The sequence below is a fragment of the Onychostoma macrolepis genome, chromosome 06 (genome assembly GCF_012432095.1).
Source record: "Onychostoma macrolepis isolate SWU-2019 chromosome 06, ASM1243209v1, whole genome shotgun sequence".
In the NCBI taxonomy this organism is placed as follows: domain Eukaryota; kingdom Metazoa; phylum Chordata; class Actinopteri; order Cypriniformes; family Cyprinidae; genus Onychostoma; species Onychostoma macrolepis.
Genome location: NC_081160.1, coordinates 27,288,595 through 27,309,270, shown reverse-complemented (window position 1 = coordinate 27,309,270; position 20,676 = coordinate 27,288,595). Strand labels below are relative to the sequence as shown.

The 20,676-nt window shown below is 34.2% G+C and overlaps 1 protein-coding gene across 3 annotated transcripts in view; it reads left to right on the top strand.

Annotated features, from left to right (window-relative positions):
* The window catches only part of LOC131542519 (membrane-associated guanylate kinase, WW and PDZ domain-containing protein 3), a 108,933-nt gene that overhangs the window by 57,250 nt on the left and 31,007 nt on the right, over positions 1-20,676 (top strand). For all 3 annotated transcript variants that reach the window (XM_058779291.1, XM_058779290.1, XM_058779292.1), the window contains exons 2-3: positions 9,748-9,864; positions 18,617-18,736. In XM_058779291.1, coding sequence (XP_058635274.1) covers positions 9,748-9,864; positions 18,617-18,736 — 237 coding nt within the window. The remainder of the gene's footprint in view (positions 1-9,747; positions 9,865-18,616; positions 18,737-20,676) is intronic.

Genomic DNA, 20,676 nt, shown 5'->3' with positions numbered 1-20,676 from the left:
AACCAATTAGATAAAAGCGCTGTCTGAGGGGGCAAAAAGGCTGTAAGATGGCCTTTATAAAAAAATAATTACCATGGTAACCAATGTTTCAGCTACGTTTGGTTTCAGCAGATTTGTTTTAAAGAGTTAATAAGGGATCACTTTTTGAAGGGGCCATTCACACTATGTGTGTGTGTATGTCTATCATAGACAGTGGTATTTTTATTTTATTTTTGGTATGCTGTATGTGCATGTGTACACAAGTCAGGCATTTGCATGTCTGTCTTTCTCTTTTTGTTTGTTTTGTAAATAATTTAGCACTGCCAAACGATTATTCGCAGTTAATTGCTTCCAAAATAAAAGTTTTTGTTTGCATTGTATATGTGTGTGTACTGTATACTATATATTTATTATGTATATATAAATACACACACATACATGTATATATTTAAGAAAAATGTTATGTTCATATATATATATATATATATATATATAAATACAAATTATATGAATATATATATATATATATATAAAATATAATATAAATTATATGAATATATATATATATGTATATACTGTATATATATATATATATATATATATATATATATATATATATATACTGTATTTGTGTGTATTTATATATGCATAAAAATATACACAGTACACACACATACAGGTGCATCTCAATAAATTAGAATGTCGTGGAAAAGTTCATTTATTTCAGTAATTCAACTCAAATTGTGAAACTCGTGTATTAAATAAATTCAATGCACACAGACTGAAGTATTTTAAGTCTTTGGTTCTTTTAATTGTGATGATTTAGGCTCACATTTAACAAAAAACCACTAATTCACTATCTCAACAAATTATAATACTTCATAAGACCAATAAAAAAAACATTTTTAGTGAATTGTTGGCCTTCTGGAAAGTATGTTCATTTACTGTGTATGTACTCAATACTTGGTAGGGGCTCCCTTTGCTTTAATTACTGCCTCAATTCGGCGTGGCATGGAGGTGATCAGTTTGTGGCACTGCTGAGGTGGTATGGAAGCCCAGGTTTCTTTGATAGCAGCCTTCAGGTCATCTGCATTGTTGGGTCTGGTGTTTCTCATCTCCTCTTGACAATACCCCATAGATTCTCTATGGGGTTCAGGTCAGGCGAGTTTTCTGGCCAGTCAAGCACAGTAACACTATGGTCATTGAACCAGCTTTTGGTACCTTTGGCAGTGTGGGCAGGTGCCAAGTCCTGCTGGAAAATGAAATCAGCATCTCCATAAAGCTTGTCAACAGAAGGAAGCATGAAGTGCTCTAAAATTTCCTGGTAGATGGCTGTGTTGACTGTGGACTTCAGAAAACACAGTGGACCAACACCAGCAGATGACATGGCAGCCCAAATCATCACTGACTGTGGAAACTTCACACTGGACTTCAAGCAACATGGATTCTGTGCCTCTCCACTCTTCCTTCAGACTCTGGGACCTTGATTTCCAAATGAAATGCAAAATTTACTTTCATCTGAAAAGAGGACTTTGGAGCACTGAGCAACAGTCCAGTTCTTTTTCTCCACAGCCCAGGTAAGACGCTTCTGACGATGTTTCTGGTTCAGAAGTGGCTTGGTAGCCCTTTTCCTGAAGATGTCTGAGCGTGGTGACTCTTGATGCACTGACTCCAGCTTCAGTTCACTCCTTGTGAAACTCTCACAAGTGTTTGAATCGGCTTTGCTTGACTGTATTCTCAAGCTTGCAGTCATCCCTGTTGCTTGTGCACCTTTTCCTACCCAAATTCTTCCTTCCAGTCAACTTTGCATTTAATATGCTTTGATACAGCACTCTGTAAACAGCCACACCTTTCAGTAATGACCTTCTGTGACTTACCATCTTTGTGGAGGGCGTCAATGTTCGTTTTCTGGATCATTGCCAAGTCATCAATCTTCTCCATTATTGTGGTTTCAAAGAACAGGAGATACCTGGAATTTATACTGTAGGGATGGTTATTAATTGAAACTCAAATGTAAATATTCTAATATTTTGAGATACTGATTTTTGATTTTCATGAGCTGTAAGCTCTAATCATCAAAATTAAAACAAACAAAAAAATGTTTGAAATGTTTTACTTTACATGCAATGAATCTAAAATATATGAAAGTTTCACTTTTTGAAATAACTTACAAGAAAAAATGAACTTTTTAACGACATTCTAATTTATTGAGATGCACCTGTATATTATGTAAACAAAAACGTTAATTTTGAATTTGATTAATTGCGATTAATCGTTTGACTAATTGAAAAATTAGTATATTAGTAATAGAATATTAGAATATATTGTTATATATAGATACAATATATTGGTACCACATTGGTTAGCAAATATTGGATATTCAATTGTGCATTATGCTCATTAAATATAGTATCTTTAGCAAATCTCAAAATAGTACATTTTTACTTTACATTATAAAAAATGTGATGTATAAAATATATTTTATATGTATATATTATTTTTATTTATTTATTTTTTTAAATTTAGTATTTATTTAATTGGCCACAATATAATAATTATCGTACACTAAAAATAAATTGGTGTAAAAACAATTTCCACTTAGAAATTGCTGTTTTTTCGCAATTTATTTCACAATAAAAAAAAGGCAGTAACACATTAAATGTAAAATTTCGAAGCAGAATGACTGGAAATAGTATTTTCTTGTAATCTTTGTTTTATTTACTGTGAAAAATATTTTTATTGTATTTTAATGTTTTTAATTTTTTCAGCTTTGCATGATTTTCATTTTTCAGATTTTCATGCATTGTTGTTAAAAAAAATGTTTCAGAATCCAATTTATAATGAAATTCAAGTATGTCCTGCTCACTCAATATGCCTACAAGATATGCTATATTGAATATTAGAAAAATCATACCCAAAGTTAAATTGAAGGTAACTCTATTGCACCCTACTGAGGTTTATTACCACCAGAGCAAGAACACAAAAAAATGGGATGTTGTTATTAACAACATTTGTATTTTAATGGAGACTATATGCAAATTATGGTACACTTTTATAAGAGTAATCCTCAGCAGTAGTAAATGGAGACTTCCTCTCTCGTGGTAAAACAAATAGCAAAAAATGATAAATTCCCAGTGTCTTCTGTTTGTTAGATTTTTTTTGTTTTCTTTTTTTGTATGTCCTTGCCATGGTTTGTGAGCACTGTGACAGGAGGGAATCTGGGGAGGATTATAAAGCTGCTCTGCCATTTCTGACACGTAGGAAAGGAAATAGAGAAGGACAGAGATAAGAAAAAGGAGAAAACCAAAGGAAAAAATGTCAACGTTAAAAGGGTTATGAAAAAAATAAAAACAAGGCAGATGAGGAATGACCAAAGATATTGACAGTTGAAAATGGGAAATAAAGAGAGTGGCACAGTGATAATGTTCTCTAAAACCTCTGGTCTTCCCCCTAACAAATTCTCTGTCTTCCCTTGACAGGATTATTATATTATTACCTCATTTTATTGGCAGAAGAAGAAGGTGGGCGAAGCAAAGGGAGAGAGAGCGATACAGAGCATCTGTCTTATAGCCTCAGACGGCTCTTCCTCAGAACTCAGAATCCAAGAAGTTCAGCTGAAAATGATGAAGAGAGTCTAGACCTTTGTCCTGTTGAGGCCAGAAAGAGACAGAGTGCTAAAGAGACAGTAGAAGTCCCCTTCTTGAGGTCCACAAATTACAGTCTATTAGGTGTTTAATATACAGATTCCATATGAATAAAACACCAAAAATACATACAGTGCTGTCCTAAGTCTCAGATCACTTTTGAATTTTTTCAGAATGCTTTCAAAATGTTCCTAATTTAATTGAGTTTTAAAAAAACAATTTTTTTTTAATGTTTTAGGATTTTTATTTTATTTTATTTTGGATATATAAAAATATTTTTTGTTAAATAGAAAAACATTTAACACATCATCACACATCTTTATTAATTAATTATCTTTATTTATTTTTAATTTATTTTTGAGTGTCTTATTTAGTTTTTTTATTTTATTCATAATAATAATATTACTATTATTAATTTGTAAGATTGTTATTTATTGTATTTATGTAAGTGTTTTATTTTTAGAATTATTTTATCTTTGTAAGTATTTTTGTCGTGGGTATGTAAAAATATGGGGCCTGTGCATTTGATCTCGTAGTTTAAATGCAGAGTAGACACTATATTTTACCCAATGCAAATGAAAACTAGGCTGAGATATAACATATAGTGTGTACAATGGGTTGCGCTGTTTGTACCTCTTATTGATTGTTAAATCGATAAAACATTGAAAATACGTCTTTCTGAAAAATTCTCAGGGAAAAATGGGTTATGAAAATAAGATATGACCTAAAACGGTAGAATGGGTTAAACGCACAGCTTTTCTCTCACACAGTCTCATTTTCATTCACATCAAATTAAATATGCTGTCCTCTCTGAGTAATGTCCATCGAAGACAGTGTTCAATAGAGATGAAGTGGCTATTGTTGCATTAAAATAGAATTAAAAGAAAACAAAGTGGTATTCTCATGATCTAGGAAGTGAGATAAATGAAGTGGTGGAAGTGGCTTGGACAGTGGACCTTTAGCAGCGTTAATAAAGGGTCATATTCACCTGGTGAGACTCATCACACCCCTCATCAGTGTTGCTCTCCTTGACCACATGTGCTGTGTCAAAGTCACTCACTCGTTCACTCATTCACTATTCCCTGTATAGTCAATGCCACATGGTGCACCATATGGGGAAGAAATGAGTGCAGATGAGCGAGCGAATTTGGATGCTAATGTAAATACACTGAAAAACAGAAAATGTACTAGTCATTTCCGGCAAGACATTTTATGCTAAGTTTTGGAAATTTCATACATTATCTTACATGGAACTTTAGTAACTTTTTAGTAACCTTATAACAAGAATCAACCAATAGGCATACTTTATTATTTTTAATGCGTTTTATTTTTATAATTTTTCTTTATATTTTATTTATCTTACATATATCATTATTTGTAAACAAGAATCAACTTGTATGAACAAGTGTACTTCATTAAGCTTGTTTTATTTTATTACTTAATTTTAAATTACATTTTTTCCATAATTTTTTGTAATTGTTTTATTTTGGTAAGTATTTTGTTTTTGTACGTGTGTGTGTGTGTGTGTGTGTGTTTGTGTAACGTACCTTACATTGTAAACAAGAATCAACACATGAATATGCTTTTTTTTTTTTTTTATATTTTTTTATTTCTGTAATGTTTTTGTAAATATTTGTATTTATTTTTAAATGCTTTGTAATTTTGTTATTTTTGTAAATGTTGTATTTTTGTAAAAGTTTTACTTTTATTTATTTTATTTTATCAATCTTTAAACTGACCCATCCATCTCAGGCCAAATATGTCCATAATCAAATCTAATTAAAGAATAGCAGAGGTGGGGGCAAGTCACACATGTTCAAGTCTCAAGCAAGTCTCAAGTCACAGTACAAACAAATCAAGCAAGTCAAGTCAAGTCAGTGGCTCACCTCAAGCAAGTCAAGTCGAGTCCTGATAAGGGTCAAGTCAAGTCAAGTCAAGTCACAGTATCAAACAGGAACAAATATATTTTTGCCACACGACCTTATTCATTTTTCCTCAGAAATTAACTTTTTTAATTATATATTTTAAATAATAATGTTTTAAATATAACATTTTGAAAATAGGCAAAATACTACTTTGTATACTGATAAGTCTGTAATTGAGAAAATATTGATAAAAATACAAGATAAAAATATGTATCTCATATTTATGTTATATTGAGTTTGACCATCCTAGGAGATGATTTTGCACTAAATATCTCCAGTGAAGCCTGGGATTCAGTCTCGGAGCACGCTAAAGAATTTCAGTGTGTAACAAAACATGCTATTCAATTTAAAATAATATGCTGACTACAAATCACCCCTTATATCAGAAATAAAATGGACCCAAATTTTTCATCGGATATAGACACCCTATTTGGACTGTTTCTTTCACTTTGCATGATTGCCTACATTGTTCTTGAAAACTATTGTCATCATGGCTCAAAACAAGAAGCCTATTACTGTTAATGTTTATGTATCTTCCCCTGTAGCTTATCCATTTCTTTGATTTTATCTTAATAAGAACTAAATTGACAGCTGTGCATTTAAGGTCTACCTAAGCTTTTTGTTTTGTTTCGTTTTTGTTTTCTGTTTGTTCTGTTGGGGAAAAAAATTATTTAAAAAATTGAATATAGAAATATGAAATGATAGGCCTACTCTACGACATTAATGCCACCAGTAAGTGGTGGCAAATCACAGCTTTATCACAGAAGCGTTCATTGAACTGATTCATTCAAAATTGATTCGTTCATGAACAAGCAAGAATGGGCCACTGAATCACTCAACCGATTCGTTCAAATCCCTGGATTCGTTCAGTATTCAGTATGTTGCTTAGAGACGCGCGTAACTCTAGCTGTGGGCCCAACGGAACTGTTGGCAGCCGCGCTGAAAATATTACTATATCGTATATTATAAATATAAAAACTCATACTAAGGCCATTTTGACAACATGTCTTGGATTTTGGATTCAAGAGAAATATCACTAATCGAAAACACTGGTTTCCGAGGTACAATTCCATATAGCCTATTGATTTACACAGAGGGATACTTGACACTAAAGCACTGTTTACGTAAGTTTGACGTCGTTAATTACAAACACGAGATTAATAATTTATAATCACTTTAATTTAATGACAGACCTAAACTGAATTTAAGACCAATGCTGTTTTCAACTAACGAACAAGCTTACATACATTGCCTTTATGAAGTGGTGACGTCCTGGCTTTGCAAATGCATACAGTTTGGAAGAGTGTTAATCCAAACATCGCGAGATTCTCTTGCTCCCTGTATTTGGCACGCTGTGTTCCTGTGCTCGTACAGTGTCATGAACTGCGCAGACTCGGATCACTTCTGCCGCTGGTTCAGTGGCTTGCGTTTTGTTTACCAAATTGTCACACTTGCAATGATTTATAATAATAATTAGTTGTTATAAAGTCAAGTCCTGCCGAGTCATGAAGGTCAAGTCAAGTCAAGTCTCAAGTCACTGTATCTCAAGTCCAAGTCAAGTCAAGTCATTTTCTTTATTTAGTCAAGCAAGTCACAAGTCCTTAAATTTGCGTCTGACACTGAGTCAGACTCGAGTCAAGTCATGTGACTCGAGTCCCCCACCTCTGAAGAATAGCATAGTGTTCTCATCCTTCCCTAAAGCAACAGTATCTGTAGCATTCTAGGGTGAACCATTGCTACGTCCATGCGTAAAAACAGCATTCATCTTCCAGTCACGTTAAGTCATCAAGCCATTAAAACGCTGCTGATATCTGCTTCTCATGTCAACACTTTGATAATTCCTGTTTTATCCCTGTCAAAATAAATTAGAATGATGTGATATTTCAGCTTTTCATGGCTGGTAAATCCTGCTTAATTCAAGACTACTGACGGGGACACCTGCCTTTCCGCCCAAAGGTTATGACACATAACAGGTCACGCTGTGTTTATGAGGAGATTATGGTGCTTTATGAGGTCTGGCAGCAGGCATAGGGGTGAAGACGGGAGATTATGGGTGAGGGTTTTAGTGGTTTGTGGCGTCTGTCTGCACACATTCACACTTTTGGTTTTGTTCATAGTCCCTGTTTTGTTCTGTTGTTCCTTTAATGAATTCATATCATGAGCAGTCTATTTTTTCTTGAACTTCTAAGATGAAAGAGCTTGATGAACTATGAAAACATACTGTAACTTTCAAAACTTTCTCCCCAGTCCAAAAAAAGTATGATCTTAACAGTTTGTGTGGCACATTTTAGTGTGGACTGTCTTGTGATCTTGCATTGTAATGCAAGCTGTTGTCTACACAATTATTTCACGCTACAGCAAACCCATAAGCTGGTGTGTGACCACTGGAACATAGTGCTAGCGCTGCTTCTCATTTCTTATGCAAAAGCAGGTGTTTCTTAAAGCCACAGTGACAAATTCTTTTGAACAGAGAGGTGGTGGAAAATGCCCATGAAAAACTAAAATATGACTATTTAAGCACTTTCTTTAAATATGAAATAAGTAACATTGTTTGGCTGGACTGTTTGCAGTCAGGTGCAATTGTTTATCTGCTATAGTGATGAAAAGACGTAATTCTAAAAATCATTTTAACTGAACTTATGCAAATAAAAAGGTGCATTTAATTTAATTTATTTAATTTTATGTTAGTATTTTGTTTTAATTTTCATAAGTTTTTTTGTATTGTATTACCTTATTTTGTAAACAATAATCAACACATATGAACAAGTGTACATTAGGCATATTTAATTTTATTTTTGTATTTTTTATTTTATTTTGGTAAATGTAAGTGATGCAAAAAATATGTTCATTAAAGAGATCAGACTCAAAAGAACAATCTGTTCACTAATCTGACAATACTTTCAAAGACTGAACATTATTGTCAAAGATTATTAAACTAATCTGCATTGAAATGTGTCATGAATGGTAAATCCAGACTGAAATGATCAGGGACATTAAGAATAAATCACAAATCTTAAAATTAAACTTACAAATGAAAATGAACTTTTTTCATTTTGAGATCATTCAGAAGGATATGTTTTGTGAATGTGGGTTCTGACATAATCAATGATTTTGTAATGAGTTGGTTTTTAAATTTAAAGCATGTTTTGATTAAACCTTTTTCTTTTCTTTTTTTCAACAAAAGATCAAATAAAACGTGATCTCATATGACCCCTTTAATAGCATTTGTTCTCCTCCCTCAAGTTGTGCTGTTGGACTCGTCTCTCTGTCTCTCTCTCTCTCTGTTTCCCTTCATTTTCTCATCCACCCTCAGTCTGTATCAGCAAACATCCTCTGCCGTCTTCTGCAGAGCAACTTTCCCCAACTCCCTGTGAACTCTCCCAGAGTTGCGTCTTTGGAGTTTGGCAGAAAGAGGGAAAGTGAGGCTTTTAAAAGTTCTGTGTGGAGGGTTTTCATTAGGTTTCACTTTTCACAGTTGCTTTCGACACTGTGTCAGCTTGTTTGTGAAGTCTTTTCTGAGTTAGCAAAGCTTATAAGAGACTTACGCCGTGTTGTTTTGTGCAGCTGGTTCTCACACTGAGTGTGTGCGTGTGTATGTGCAGAGTAAGATGTCACTCTAGTCCTAGAAAATGAAAAACAATTGGGCACTAATGGAAGGTATTTTCGTACAGTGAAAGTACCCGTAGGAAAGCAGGATCACGTATGACATGTCTTTATTTTTTTTCCTAGCCAGAGAGTAAACTGAACTTCTGCTTCTATTTTAATTCCATAATTTGACTTATTTCATAAGTTTTGTTTTATGCTTCTTAGATTTTTCTTCTGTTTCTCCTAAGGTTTCACAAGAGATATTAACAATGTGTTTTAACAACTTTTTGATCAAATGAACAGAGCTATACCTTTCATATTCATTGTATAGCTCTATACTCTTACCATATGTCAAGAATTGTCTAATCTTTAGACACAATCATGTGATTTTTTTTTTCTTTTCTTTTTCAGAAGTTTTATGCTTTAAATGGGCTAAGAACCCATTAAGTCTCATTATCTTATGAAAGAGCAACCTCAGAGCATTAATGTATCCCTTCTGGGAGTTAGTCTACATTATAATGCCAAGACTACCTACTTCTGTTTCCATAACCTTTGAAAGGTTTTCTAAATTTCCGTTTGCCTCTCTCTCTCTCTCTCTCTCTCTCTCTTTGCAGGTAAAGTGCTGAATGCTGATTTGAGGCATTATCTTAGTCTGCAGTTCCAAAAAGGATCAATCGACCACAAACTGCAGCAAGTGATTCGAGACAACCTGTACCTGCGCACCATCCCATGTAAGACACACACACACACACACACACACACACACACACACACAAACAAAAGCATGCACGCACACACACACATACACACACACACAGCCGATCAGTTCATTTCTATTTTAGATTCATATTTATTTGTTAAATTAAATGTATTTATTAAAATAAATTATTTATTTACTTACATATGTTTTATTTGCAATATTGTTTTACACCAAAAAAAAAATCATACATATGAACATACAATAAAATACAATTTAATACATATAATACAAAATATTATTTTTATTTTATTTGTTTTAAATTTGATCATGAAATGTTAGAACATTTAAGTACATATATCTGGTTATCTTGTCTCATTTTGTTGTGAGTAAATTCTTTGGTCATTTCTCACACTAATGTGTCTATTAATTTAGCTGGGAAGAAACATACACATGCATATAAAACCATATATATTTAATAAATGGATTTTATTTGATTTTATTTTACATTATTTTACATGATGTAATGTAAGAACATTTAAGCATATATAGCCACTCTCACTGTAAAAAAATTCAAGCTGTTTCAACTAATTATTATTTAGTAACTAGTTCCACAGAAATTTTACGTATTTCAGTCAATTTCTGTCTTCAAAGTGTTGCCTGAATTGTTATTTTTTAGTTGGCTCAACCTTTACTGAAATAGTTTTTTAGTCCATTCAACTAAAATGTTTTAATTGGTCAAACATTTAGAAAACTACAACAAATTGTGTCAATTAAAATTGAACCATTTACTAACCATATGTTACCTCCAACTAAGATTTATTATTTAGGCATCATAAGAAATTGCTGTGTAATTAGTTATTATATTTTATACTGAGTTTAAGAAAATTATTATCCGGTGTCTTTCAATCACTAAAACACACACATTATAACACATAATAGACTTTATTTAATATCAATCTGCATTTGTATGAATCATGCAGTGTATGAATCACCAAGGATCACCATTTCAGATAAAAATCTTTACTGTTCTACTGAAGAAAAAAAAAGTCACTGACATCTGACATAACAGCAAATTTACATTTTTGGGTGAACTATCCCTTTAAAGTGCTCCAGTTGTCAAACATTACATTTGTAATACAACTGCAAAATGTATTTTTAACATTTGTTTAATGAACTTAAAGACTAAACAAGCTAAACAAAATGTTTACTTCTTTAAAATGAGGCAGAAGTCAGAAAAAATAAATGAACCAGGTGTTACATTTCAACTGAACTGAGTCAAGTAAAGCCCAGTCGCTGTATTTATATAGGGCTTTTTACAAAACAGATTGTGTCAAAGAAGCTTTACAGTATTAAACAGAAAAATCATGTGTCGAAGGAATCAAAACTCCATCGTTCTTCTCTAGCCAGACGAAACCAGCAGTTTAATTGCAGGCCGCTCCGAAGTCAGATTGTGCAGAAGACTGGCCTGGCTCCTGTGGTCTTGTCCCAATGGCCGTCTAGGTGACGAGGTCTTCGGAAGGGATTTGTCTCTGGGGCTCATCTACTTGTCCTGGTCTCTGCTGACATTCAGGGCTGACGAGGTCGTCTCTAGGTGCTGATCCAGGTGACAAGCAGTGACCATCTGATCTGGATACAGTCTGGATCCAGGTGGCTACGGTGACCTCGGAATAAGAATGAGACAGTCTAATATTAGCATAGATGGCACTGAGAACAATAAAGCACATTTTAACTGTAGTACACACTAAACTTTTACACACATTACCTTAAGTCTTAGTGTTGAAAGTACGCACACGATGTAGTTGCAGTGGAGCAGTCTGGTCACGAGCCAGTGTTTGGTGCCTTAGAAGAATTGACTGGGTTGCATCTGAAAACTTGCAATGGTGAGAAAGCACCAATGAAACCTTTGGCCACACCCTGATGGAGAAAGAAAAGTACAATTTATCTCAAAAAATGAAATTATGCCTTTTAAATAATTTAAAATGGTAATATCAGTTAATTAAATTTGTGATGAAATAGAAGTTGCAACCATTTTTTTTTTTTTTTTGTGCACACAATCCATTGCACAACACAGGGAGCATTGATGTTTCCTGTTCATTAGTTGAAAGGATTTGTAACAGAACATGCACATTTCATATTATAAGTCTACCTTAAAGAACATCAAAATAATATCAAAATATAACGGTCCTGCCTGTTTATAAATACCATTGATGACGTGTTACGAATTTATTGATCAATTGTCCTTATGTTTATTAAGCCATGGTCTCTTTACCAGTGCAGGGACTCGTGTGCACGATCTAGTGATTCACTACCTAAGGAACTGACTTGAGACGTACCCTGCTTTCATAACGGCTTGTGAAAGGATTCAGTTGTTTATTCTCGTTCGGATCGACGAACTCCCCTTCATTCACGAGAACAGAAACACCTTTTGGAATTAACCCCGTTTGAAAAAGCGAGATTTCAGCATGGCTGGTTGTTAGTCACGTTTAATGTCGTCTTTTAAGTTCACGGGACAATTGCAAAAGTTAACATATGCAAAAACCCATTCAACACGCCCCTGTTAACTTCAAATAAGCGCATTACTGTAGCTTACATTACACATTTCGTTGTATTAAGCATGAGAAAGAATTAAGTAACGTTATTCGTATTAAGAAAGAGAAAGACCGCGCGAGCTCTTCATGCCATCTTTTCACTTCATGGAAACATCATACAACCAAAAATTCATTCAAGTAACACAGCTTTTGACATTAAGTGTTTTATGTATTAAACAAGAAGAAAGACCACGTTCCCTTCACTTTAAACAGTTCATTTCCCTCAGACATTCATACAAGGCTTATTCGATATTTTTATATACAGTATGTCGTATGTTTGTGTATAAATATATACATTTTAAATAATACGTTTACACCTTTTTTTAATATACAAATTGAAAAATTCAGTCTAAGTACAAATTCAGTGCCATTTAACTTACCTGACGCATTAACTTGACATACACTTGACTTAACGTAGCCTAAATATTCATGTTTCTTCGGACACATGACTTTTAAAACACTTCTAAATATCCACTCAAAAACACTGGATATGCTGTACGTTTTTGTCAATAAATTTAGTCTAAGAAATTACATTTATTCAGTGGCACTGTTTCTCCTGCAAAGTCACTCAGGCCAGGCACGTACGGAATCAATCAATCAATCAATCAATCAATTATTCAGACTTTATTACAGACTCGAGGTCTAGATTGATCCTGGTGTTGGCTGGATTAGTTTTTATTAGTTTAGTCAATATTAGCATAGCTAATTGTTGACTGGATTTGAAAATAACCGTTCAGTCAATGTTTTTCAAATATATTTGTGTAGACTTAATATAATATGTCCTCTCAGCTAAGGCCAAGCAATAAAATTATCTCAACTTGAATATTTTTGCCCTTCCAACATTTTGTTAATTGGACTTTTTCTGGCAGTCTGGTTAATAATACAAAATATAATTAAATACATATACAAATGTATTTAATAAACAGATTTTATTTTATTTTATTTTATTTTATTAATTTAATTTATTTTATTTTTTCGATGTATGAACATTTAAGCATATATATACCTGTATGTACTCTCTGTCTTTTTCTGGCAGTCTGGTTATCTCATCTTACCTCTCAGTCTTTTTCCATTTGGTGTTTAGAGTGAATCCTTTGGCCATTTCTCACACTGGTGTGTCTGTTAGTGTAGTTGAGGAGACAGAGCCTCTCCTCAGGCGAAATCTCTCGTGTTGGTCTGGCCCTCTGCAGCACACCGCCAGATCTCCTCTGTGATGCACCGCATGAGATGCTGTTTCTCTTGAGAGTTGTGGAGTGGCTTTCTGAGAGCATGTTTCTTCTCCAAGCAGTAGCACACTGCTCATTAGTTTCTCATTCAGCGAGTTCGTTATTCCCTATTTAGTCTAATTTGATAAATGACAGTGACAAATGTGACATGAAACACTCTGAGGGGCAAATTTACTACGACACTTTAGTACGTGGCATTTCACCGCAAAAAAAATAAAAAATAAAAATTTCTTTCTTGCATGCTACCTGCAGCATAATCTGTTTACCTGTTTTATAAAATCATTTCAGTATGTTTTTTTTTAGAAAAAACATACCTTCCTAAGCAATTGTAACTTGTTATAGAATGCACCTAACTTGTAAAATTAATTGATTGATATAAATTCATTTTAATGCAAGTTGTGACAAAACCACAGAACTGAAAAATGAAACGTTTGATAATTGATTATGATGTACACTACTACCTAAAATACAACAAAACACTGTGAAATATTATTACAATGTAACTTTCTTATTTGAGTTTTAAAAAGTAATTTATTCCTGTTTTTAGCATCATTACTCCAGTCTTCAGTGTCACATGATACTTCTGTAATCATTCTAATATGCTGATTTACTGCTCAAGAAACATTTCTTATTATTATCCATGTTGAAAACAGTTGTGCTGCTTCATATTTTTTTGTTATAACCGTGCTACATTTTTTTTCCCAGAATTCTTTGATGAATAGAAACGTTTATTAAAAATATAAATCTTGCATTATAAATATATTTACTGTCGCTTTGATCAGTTTAATGGGTCTTTACTGAAATCTTACTGACTGCAAACATTTGAATAGTAGTATTATGCTAGAAAATACAGTATATAATGAGATATCGCTTATGCTATGGAATGTATAGTAACTGTTTTCCTAAATTAATATTCTGCAATGTTTTTTGTTTTTTTTTGCAAAACAATAGAAGTCCGCCATACCTCAAGCTGTTTCTTGCTCTTTGTAGCTCCTGTCACTCTGAATATCCTTCTGAAGGATTTTGGCGTTAGAAATGAGCAGTTAAAGTTTATTTTTAACAATCCATGATCATCACGCTCATCACCAGTTTGCACGGCGCATTCCAGCTCCAATTGTTTTGTGAACCTGTCAAAATCAAATACTATTGCAAAGAGGCTGTTATTGAAGGCAGCCTGGGGCTGTGCAAACCATATTAGACTTGACAGCAAACACGCAGCTCTCGAGTAAAAGCGCAGCAAAGCGCCGTTACTTGTGTCACGTGTGCAGCAGAGGGAGTTTACGTAGACTTCTTAAAGGAACAGCGACAACAAACGACCTGTCATTTGTAAAGGTGAAAGACAAGGTTATAGAAAAGAAAGTTGGATTGATATTATAAAGTGGACTTGAGAGAAAGTGACCTATTTATACAACATGAAATGCAGCCAGCGGAGACTGTTTAGCTGTGCATTTTATCGCTGGCAATAAATGTTAGACATAAGCTTTTATTTCCCAGCTGTCGAACAGTCTAAAAATAAACTTTTTGATTAACACATTTTTGTTTTATTTCTGAATTTGTTGAAGTTTAAAATAAGAATTAATTGTGAATAATTCCCCCCAAAGAATGAAGAATTACTCTTTGATGTTTATGGAAAATTAGCAGGCTTGAGACAATCCGAATTAAAATAAAATGACAAAGACTTTCCACTGGATGCCAATTTAAGCATAGCATCCTCTTCTCTTGTCCTTAGGTCGCTCTGTTCTTGGCCTAGTTACTCCCTCTCTTTTTCTCTCTTTACCTTAGTCAGTAAGTTATGAGAAGAGCCTGAAACGGCAGGGTATAGGAAAAAGAGTTGGAAGAAGAGAGAGCCTCCGGTGTTTTCAAGCACAAAGCTGCTTTATGGAGCTATGAACAAAAGCTCTTAAAAGCTCCTCTGACGGAGAGGAATAAAGAGCAGCCTAAGGTGCCACTCATATCCCTTCTCCACCAGAATGTAGCCGGAGCAGGTGCTCGCCCGGGGGATCTGCGGACCTCGTTTAGAACCGGCCTGTGATTAAACTGACTTCAGAGACCGACTAAGATGTAACTGGCTGTTATTACGTAACCTGCTCACAACCTGCCGCATCACAGTCTTTGTTTACAAGTCTTTGGGCGCACCAGAGTTTACACTGCGTCAGAGAGCTGAATGAATGCATTAGTTTCTACTGAGACGATTTGTCGCAAAAACTTAAAGCGTTTGCAGAAGAGGTGTTGCATTTTGCGAAAGAAAGTCTGGGATAGTTTAACATACTGTGATAGAGGCGTTCGTTGAACAATGAGTATTTATGAGTATCAAATTTACTATACTCTGATCGTTCACTTGCGATTTCTAATATTTTGGCTTAGGTTTAAATGTAATATTATGAATTACATTTTTACATGTTATGTGTATTTTATAAGTTTTTAAAACATTTTTTAACTTCAGTTGAAACCTTAGAAGTTGCTAACATTTAAAAAAATAAAATAACATTTATGTAAATAAAATTTAAATAAGATTTTCTATTGTAATATATTTTAAAATAGAATTTATTCCTGTGATGGCGCAACTGAATTTTCAGAAATCATTCTGATATGCCGATTTACTGCTTAAATTCTTAAGTCTTAAGTCGCTGGGGTATATTTGTAGCAATAGCCAAAAATACATTGTATTGGTCAACATCATTGATTTTTCTTTTATACCAAAAATCATTTGGTAACACATTAAGTATGTTCCATGAAGATATTTTGTAAATTTCCTACTGTAAATATATCAAAACTTAATTTTTGATTAGTAATATGCATTGCTAAGAACTTAATTTGGACAACTTTAAAGGTGATTTTCTCAATATTTTTATTTTTTGCACCCTCAGATTCCAGATTTTCAAATAGTTCTCAGCCAGTTCTCAGATCTCAGCCAGATATTGTCCTATCCTTTCAGTTGATGTATAAATCTCAATTTCAAAAAATTGACCCTTATGACTGGTTTTGTGATCCAGGGTCACATATACATAATAAATATACACAGTAAACACACATGTACACAAAAACCTTTATTTTGGATGTGATTAATCGTTTGACAGCACTAATTATTTGATTAAAATAGAATTCAAAACAATCAACTCTATTTACATATGATATTTGCAAATAGTTTTCTTTCACATGGACAAGGAACATAATGTGGCTAGAAAAGTAGGAGTATCTCTATTCTCCTCCATTCTTTATCCTTATTTTATGGTTCTGGAACCAGTTAACCCCTTTTAACCTTGCCAGTGGATAATCACACATCTGTAACCAGTGCCGTTGTTCCGGTTCCCTCTTCTTGTGGCATTTAAACAGTTGCTCTCCCAGGAAAATGTAAAGGAGCCCGTTTTTAATATTATTTGCTCTTAAGTTAGAGTCAAGTCTCCGCAGACACTTGACTCTGGCATTTCAGTTTGCTGGTTCTAATGTAAATGTCCTTCAAATGACAGTAGAGCCTGGTGGCATTTCCTAGCACACACACGAACAGAGCTGAGAAATGTCATCTTTTATTTTTGGCCTTTTATTCGCAAGAAATGCCACCCTTGGATGTCTCTTATGAGGATTTTGCTGCTAAACAACCCACCTCTGAAATTAGGTCCAAACGTGTACAGTTTATATTTGATATTTTTTGAGCAAACACACTCACGCAGGCTTAAACACACAGAATTAGCATTTTTATGTTGGTTTAGAGGTGAAAAAGCAGACATCCATTAATAGTTCACCCCAAAATGGAAATTCTGTCATCATGTTCAAATCCATATGACTGTTTTTCTTCTGCTGAACACAACAAAGATATTTATTAGAATGCATTTAGAAGATTCTTTTGTCCAAAGTGACTAACTTGGCATTCACATGCACATTTAATCAGTTAATTTTTATTGGTTTTATATTTTTGTCATTTGTAAAGGTCAAAGATAAGGATGTAAAAAAAAAAGGAAAGTTTGACTGATATTATAAGTAGACTTGAGAGAAAGTGACCCATTTAAACAACTTGAAATACAGCCAGCGGAGTCAGTTTAGCTGTGCATTTTATCGCTGGCAATAAACGTAGACATCAGCTTTTATTTCCCAGCTGTCGAACGGTCTAAAAATAAACTTTTTGATTAAAACGTTTTGTTTTATTTCTGAATTATTATGAATAATTCCCCTGTAATAATGAAGAATTGATGTTCATGAAAAATTATACCCTTTTATACCCTTTTTGGAGCTTTAGTCAGTGCCAGATCACGATATGCTTTTAGAACAGCTTGAACATTCTGCAAAATATCTGCTTTTGTGTTCAGCTGAAGAAAGTAAGTCATACAAGTTTGGTGCAACGTTAGGATGAGTGAATTGACAGGGCTGAGCAACCAAAGGGTGAAAATATGGTATATTTTAAAGAATACTTCACTGCAGACACAGTTTTCAAAAGTGTCGAATGCTTTAGAGACTGAATCTCATTTTATGCAGTCTGTGCACACTTTCCACCTCTGTGTCACTGACTCCCTTGTGAATGGAGCAATCTGTGACTACACTATGCTTGAATAACACTAAATAACACAAGATTTCCTCCGATATGATGTAATATGTCCTTGTTCTACACCGTTTGACTAATAAGTATATCTCTCTGTGTGGTGTGTTTCCAATTCATTTTCAGAGGAATTGTGTTAAAGCATGTGCTTTTTCATCTTTTAAAGCCTCGTGAATGGCCAAAACCACCCCCCTTATTTTGGCTATCTTTCCATATAATCCATCCAGATTCTCAGTTCCAGATTCAGAATCCAAGTTTCCAAATCTCATCTATGGGAGATCAGTTCTATTTTTCTGTTTTAAAAGGAAATGCAGCCTGGGAATCCAATTTTAATTTTGCTCAATCTGAGGCTGTGTTTAGACAGACACAAAGTTTGCAGAGAAGGGGATTGTGGGTGTAGGATATTCTCACTGTCTCTAATTGTGTTTGTTTTACTGGAAGGTACCACCCGGCTGCCCAGAGATGGGGAGGTTCCAGGAGTGGACTATAATTTCATCAGCGTGGGGGATTTTCGCATCCTGGAAGAGAGTGGGTTACTGCTGGAGAGCGGAACATATGATGGTATGAAACACTGTCTCTATACTGATATTCTTTATACAAACAGACATGAATGATATCTCAAATCATGTGACTTGTTGAGAAGAGGCGTGCTGTTTCTTTTTATGGTTTTCACCTAGCAGGTGAAATTCATATCGAATGCAATGAAGACATGAACTCTAAATTTAACCGAAAACTTAAACTCTACTCTTATGCTGCCTGTCAAACACTGACATTTCTGGAAATGCACCTCTAGTGTTAAGATCCGATAGTCATGTTGTTTACTTGACTGAAATAAACTCTGTTACCAGCACCTCGAGGCATTTATCTTGTCCAAAAAGAATTCCATGACAGTGCAGCCTCAAAAATGAACTATGGATTTAGCCTCTAAATCTTACAGGCAGTGTGTCAGTTAGCACAGGTTTACACCATGCAAACATGCTTTGCAGAGCTTGAGGTAAACCGCTGAGAAAGGACACATAAGGAAGACAAAAATGGCATTCGTTCTGCAAATAGAGTACAAAATATTTTTTTTTCTCAACAAATGTTCTATGAAAAGAGCTAAAAAGCAATACCTAGCTCCTTTTCATGTTAAGATACTGTAATTAGACAGTAGTGTCTGTGTGTTTATATACTGTATGGAAACATTCAGAAAAAGGTACAAAATCTGTACTGTTTACTGTAGGTACTTATATGTACACTTGAGGTTCAAATGTGTATCTTTAATGTTCTAAAATGCATCTTTTAGGGGTAAATAAGGTACAAAGGTGTGTAGATTTGTTTTTACTGACCATTTGTTCATTTTTTATAATATGTAAATTGTTCATGATGTGTAAATATGTGTAAGCATGATATGTAAGCATAAATAAACACACACACACACACACACACACGTGTGCATGCACTGACTTTTGAAGTTTGATGTCAGTAAAAAAAAAAATTTTATTTAGCAAGGAGGCAATAAATTGATCAAAAGTGACAGTAAAGACATTTAGAATTATTTCAAATGAATGCTGTTCTTTTGAACTTTCTATTCATCAAAGCATCCTGGAAAAAAAAAAGTATCACTCTTTCTACTTGAATATTAAGCAGACCAACTGTTTTCAACATTGCTAATAATAATAAATGTTTCTTGAGCTGCAAATCAGCATATTAGACTGATTTCAGCCTTGGTGAGCATAAGAGACTCTTTGGAATGCTATATATAATTTATTTTCAGAGCACTTTCTTTTTTCTTCATTAATGAAGCACAAAAAAGCTTTGTGTGTTTATCCTCCCCTCTGCAGTCTGGTGGGTTTGGATGTCTCTGTCCTGAGAGACAGATAGCGTGCCAGGCGAGTACATTCACTGTGGCCCCATGTCGACAGTGGGACCGGACTCATGCCAGGCAAAGCCTGCTGGGACAGGGAACCATGCCAGTAGGAAATGCCCATATGTGCTCTGCTCTCAGAGAGGGAGACGTTCTGATCCTAGGACACACACGCATGCATGCTAACACACGGACGTACACTAATCCCAGAAGACTGTTCCTTAAAGGAATAGTTCACCATCGGGAAGTCACAATCTGGTTTTACAAAATATTTACTGCAACGATATGACATTTTTATCCTTGATACAGCATTATATAGATTTACAACATTTAACGTCTCTGTGTGGTCATGCTTGAGCAATAGCAAACAGATGCTTGGCATTTCTGATTCCCTCATTCCAGTAGTGTGGATAAATTTACAACCCTCAAGGCAGCTTTTAATGTAATCCTGTCTAAGCAAGCTTGGTTGAATTAGGAGTTGATCCTGATCAATAAAGATTTAGCGCTTGTTGAAAGCACACAGACATAAAGAATCTCAATGCGGGCGATCTGTAAACATGAATAGACTGTGGCACAATTCACTGTACTTACTGCCTGTTGAGTCACATATCAACATCATTTTTAGTCCAATGAATGGTTAGATGTCCTGTGCTCA